The sequence below is a fragment of the Bidens hawaiensis genome, unplaced genomic scaffold (assembly GCF_021521415.1).
Source record: "Bidens hawaiensis isolate Kalapana, Puna unplaced genomic scaffold, B.hawaiensis_p1.1 tig00004269_1, whole genome shotgun sequence".
NCBI lineage: Eukaryota > Viridiplantae > Streptophyta > Magnoliopsida > Asterales > Asteraceae > Bidens > Bidens hawaiensis.
This window is the reverse complement of record NW_027491256.1, coordinates 862,195-867,349: the sequence shown is the minus strand read 5'-3', so window position 1 is coordinate 867,349 and position 5,155 is coordinate 862,195. Positions and strand designations below refer to the sequence as shown.

At 32.3% G+C, this 5,155-nt stretch overlaps 1 protein-coding gene across 1 annotated transcript; it reads right to left on the bottom strand.

Moving 5' to 3' along the window:
• Positions 1–1,470: 1,470 nt before the first annotated feature.
• Positions 1,471–3,374, bottom strand: LOC143625946 (uncharacterized). Its single transcript, XM_077096157.1, has 2 exons — positions 3,220–3,374; positions 1,471–2,325 (listed from the first exon to the last, which is right to left on the bottom strand). Exons 1-2 carry the CDS (start codon positions 3,225–3,227, stop codon positions 1,635–1,637), a joined length of 699 nt encoding a protein of 232 aa, XP_076952272.1. The 5' UTR covers positions 3,228–3,374; the 3' UTR covers positions 1,471–1,634.
• Between the last annotated feature and the right edge of the window lie 1,781 nt (positions 3,375–5,155).

Genomic DNA, 5,155 nt, shown 5'->3' with positions numbered 1-5,155 from the left:
ACTAAAAATTGAAAGGGAAAACATGGAAAATTTGTTATATGTATAGGAAAATTTATTACATTCACTGAAATTAATTTACTCAAAAATTATTGTAGAAGCAAGTTTACTTCTTTTTAAACTGTTATAACACATACCTTAAGCGTGCTCTTAAATCTATACCAATGTCCATTTCGATTTTCCGTTGAGAAAAATATCATTCTACACACCACAATATTACTAGACGAGTCTTTTGGTGAGCAAGTTATCTAGTAAAGTCACATAACGAAACTACATTATCGATGGGTGTCCGTTTTTAATTATAAACTACAGAATGTATATTGTTAACATGATACTACTAATACTTAACTAGAGTTTCATAATACTTTTATTTTCTTAAACTTTTTATTATAAACTACCAAATTCTATAAAAATTGGATTTTCTTAACCTTCTCTTAAAACTTTTGACCATTGTAGTCTCTAAACCTTTTTATTTATCTCTTTCAAGTAAAACTCTATAGGTTTCTTTTATCTTGGACTCCTTTGCAGGGGTGGATCCACTATGGGTTCACTGGATTCACGGGAACTCACTGAGTTTCGGATTTTTAGTAGAACATCCATATAAAAAGAGGCATTGAACCCACATATAAAATATAAAGTGAACCCATACACAAATTGAACAAATCTCTAGTGTTTAAGGTTTTACTTTATAATTGAAGATACCTGGATTTGATTCTCTCTTGCCGCATGTTTTCTAATATTTTTTATTCAAAGAAGATTTGGGGGTTCTTCTTTTCACTTTATAGCCCACACTCTCCATCACAGCCTCCACCATATAACAGAGAATGCCTATGCTATATACATTAATTGCAAGAGTCAAGCAAAGGCTAAGCCATGTACCATCAAGTATCGTTGCACATGTCTCCATGTTAGCTTTCTTGTGCTGTATGATTGTGCTAATGCCTTGTTTTTTTAAATGTTTAGGACTAAATTCTTGGTTTAATAATTTGTTCAACGATGTAATAATTTATTTAACTATGCATGCGCTTCATATATATCTAGATATTGGGAAAAAGATGAAGATGTGGCCTGATTAAACAAATAAGATTGTTCTAAGTGTAAAGGTGTATGCAATTGTAACATTTGTATTTATGTTTATAAAACTTTATCTATTAATGACTTGTGAAATTCAGATGAAATTTAAACGTAGTTTTAACTCTAGGAAAAAAACACGGTCATCAGCCCACTCTTATAGTTACACCAATGGCAAAGACATGCGTATTATCCGTTGTTTTTTTACTGGAGACAGTTTTTTTTTTAATTCCTGTATCATATTTTTGTTATATGATTAACCTTACCCGACCCAAACTGTTGAATCGACCCGAAAATTTTTATGCCTAATCCTATGAAATCATAGCACCTAAAAACACAAAGCTACTGCATTTTCTTGTTTAATTTGTTTTTACCCAAAGGTCTTTTAGTTGGGCATTGTACAACACCACCACGTGAACTCATAAATGATCAACATACAAGCAACATCACAGTTGACCTCAAAAGCCAAAAACACTTTATGTAGTTTATTACAACAAATAACTTTAGTTACAAGCTTTAGACTAATCAAAATCAATCAAATCCTACAACAATAAACAAACCTTAAATCACCGTTCGGAACGAGTATCATTACCACTTAACCATTCCTCAAATCTTGCTTCTTTATCAGCTTTAAACTCATCAAAATTCTCAGCACGCGCCAAATCCAATATCAAATCATCAACCAATACATCCTTTTCTTGATTCCCAGTTAAAACATCATTAGATGTAGGCACTTCTTCTGTAGATTCTTGTGGGGCCCACTTCATATTAGTCGCCTTCTCTTTGGCTGACTTGAAAACAGACGATAAATAGTTACTTGACTTTTCGACATCGTTGACACCCCTCAAAGCGGATGGACCACACGAGCCCGTTTGAGACCCTGAAACCGATTTGCTACTAAGCAAACCTTTCTTCGGTTGTTTTGATGACATAATAGCTAAAGATTTTGTAATGTCTTTGACCATATCGTCAACAATTGGGAAACCACATTCTTTCATTGATCTCAACATTGTTATCGAATCCTCTGCATCTTCTGTGTGTAAACTGATTTCATGGGATTTAGCAACAATGTTGTTTTTGAGGTTTAAAAGGTTTGGTACCGCCTTGTGAGTGTGTTGTTGAACATAAAATAGTCCCACTGAGGGTTCGTTTGCTAATGATTTTATCATGTTTCCCAACCCTTCTGATATGTCTATAAACCCGTCTACTGGAGAATATTCATACATCTTGTTGAGTGCAGATCGTACCTCATCATCACTGATTCAAGAAAGAAACGATAAAAATTTTCTGATAATCATAGAAATAAATAGAAATTATAAATAAACGCAACTAGCAACTATGTATAACAACCCGAACGTTTATCGAGCTGTTCGACGGAAAGTTCGTTTAATAATTTAGTGGACATAAACAAGAAATTCCGATCGATTAACAAAATGAATGAATACAAACAGAGGCCATGTTTGTTTACGTCGATTTATGTTTGTGAATAGTTGTTTGTTAATGATTGTTCATTAAAGGTTTATAATACGTTTTAATGTCTTTGATAATCTTATCATATAGATTTAAGCAAAACTATTGACTATAAAACAAAAATATACGCGCATTACGTGATTAATTTATATTTAAACGAACATACGAATATGAATGTTAAAAAAAAACCAGCAACACAAACCATGGCCATTCTCGGTTAGCCAAATCAAATAAAACATTGTTTGTGTTCATTTGTGCCCGTGTAGCGTTCACGAACAGGTTCATTTCCTTAATGAACGAACCTGAACATAAAATTCCGTTCCAGTTAGCTGTTCGTGAACCGTTCACATAAAGTCCATTTCCTTAATGAACGAACGAACGAACATGAAATTTCGTTCAGATAGCTATTTGTGAACCGTTTACTTGTCTGATAAGAGCTTCTTCGGCTTGGTTTGGTTTGGTTTACAGCATTAGGTATGTAAAGTGAGTAAAGTAACCCTAAATCCCCAATCATTTACCTCATAATTGTTGTCACAGTGTAACCAATTCATCATTAGCATGTTGTTTTGTGACATGAAATGAAAGTAAATCGCCTAATTATATCATTCAATATAAGACAAAACAGAGAGAATAATAAATAAAGATGATAATTATAAGGTTGAAGAAGAAAGCATATCTTACTTGAACATATAGATCGTTGATTCGCAGGTAAACAAACAAACGGAAGGAGATTAGTGTTCCAAATAAATTATAATTAATAATTAACAACTCATTAAGATTTCAAATTCAAACACACACACTTTTCGATCTGCGAATCGGTTGGGGACATGACAAAGCCTTTCGTATGTTTTAAACGGACAACACCAAATCTATTAGCCAATGTGTACTGACAAATTTAAAAATTGGGGCGAATTACGATAGCTAGCAGTCAAGGGATAAGAATTTGTTTTTGAGTTGTAACAGTGTATGAGCTCCGAATAGTAATCTATAATATATATAAACGAAGACAGAAAAATCCTACGTGTCGCGATGTGGTCGCTCCCCTTTTTTGGAGTCACCAGATTTGCTTGATTTTTAAATTGAGGCTTATCATGCATTTGACCCGAATTCATGGGTATGGGTATTACCAAACCCAGATATTCCTTAAACGGGTTATAACATCTCATTAAATTAAAAATTATTCTCACCAAATTATTGATGTAAAAATCCTATAAAATAGGATATACTAAAAATTAATATCTTATTTACTTTAAAAAAATATATATATTATTTAAATTAAAAAACCAATTTGATAGTAAAAAAAATAAACGGGTCATGGGTCTCATCAAACCATAAGTATATTATTAACTTTTATAAATATTATTTATAATTAAAAAACTAATTTCATAGTAAAAGAAATAAACGGGTCTTGGGTCTCATCAAAACCATATAGCTTTTAAACCGGGTTATAACATCTCATTTATTTGTCAAACAATTTATCATCAAACCATAAGTATATTATTAACTTTCATATACTAAAAAAAATATAAATACAAAAAATAAATAAATATTAAAAAATAATATAAAACAACCCCCGTAATACGGGGGATAAAAACTAGCATAATATATATATATATATATATATATATATATATATATATATATATATATATATATAAAACTATCTATATAATTGGCTACCATAAAATCCTATGTGTCGCTCTCAGGTTGTCCCCCCATTCTCTAGAGTCACCAGATTACTTAATTTTAAAATGGATGCTTCTCAAGCATTTGACCCGAAATCGCGGGTATGGGTCTTACCAAACCCAGATAGTCTCTAAATGGGTTGTAACATTTCATTTATTTGTGAAACTCTTTCATAATCAAACAATTTTTTTCGTGGGTCATGGGTCTCACCAAACCCGGATAATCCTTAAACGGGTTATAACATCTCATTTATTTGTGACATAAGCCCGCTGTGTTCCCGAGTCTTATTTAAAGAGGGGGTGGGAAGGAAAGGAGAAGAAAATGTGAAGGATTCATGTTCCAGAGATTTTTTAAGGATGAGAGGGGAGGCGAAGGGAGAGAAAAGACTAGAAAATTTAAGTGTATAATTATCTTTCCAAATTGAAGAGATTAGGAGAGAAAATGTGTTTGTATCATTAATTGCCTATTAACTCATACATTTTCTTTCCCTTTCCTTTCATTTTCATTAAACTCAGGAACACGAAATAAAGTGACACATTCTCCCCCCCCCCCCCCCCCTTTCTTTTCTCTTTTAATTCTCATCGTTTTCTTTTCCCTTCTTAAATGAAACTCGGGAACACAGTGTTAATCATCAAAGAATAATTTCCACGGGTTATGGGTCTACCAAACCCTAACAACTCTCAAATGGGTTATAAGATCTTATTTATTGGTAAATACTTTCATCCTAAAACCCTAATTTAATTTATCTTATTTACATGTTCTCCATTGCTGGTCTATCATCTCCATTGTCGGTTAACTTCCGATACTACCTGCCATCGTCAACTAAATCAACGTCCCCTTTTTCATTAGACAAATATTTGTGGTCATGTTTGTTCATTTAAAAAAATCAACATGTTCGTTTTCGTGTATTTTTGTTCGTTAAAAATCTAAA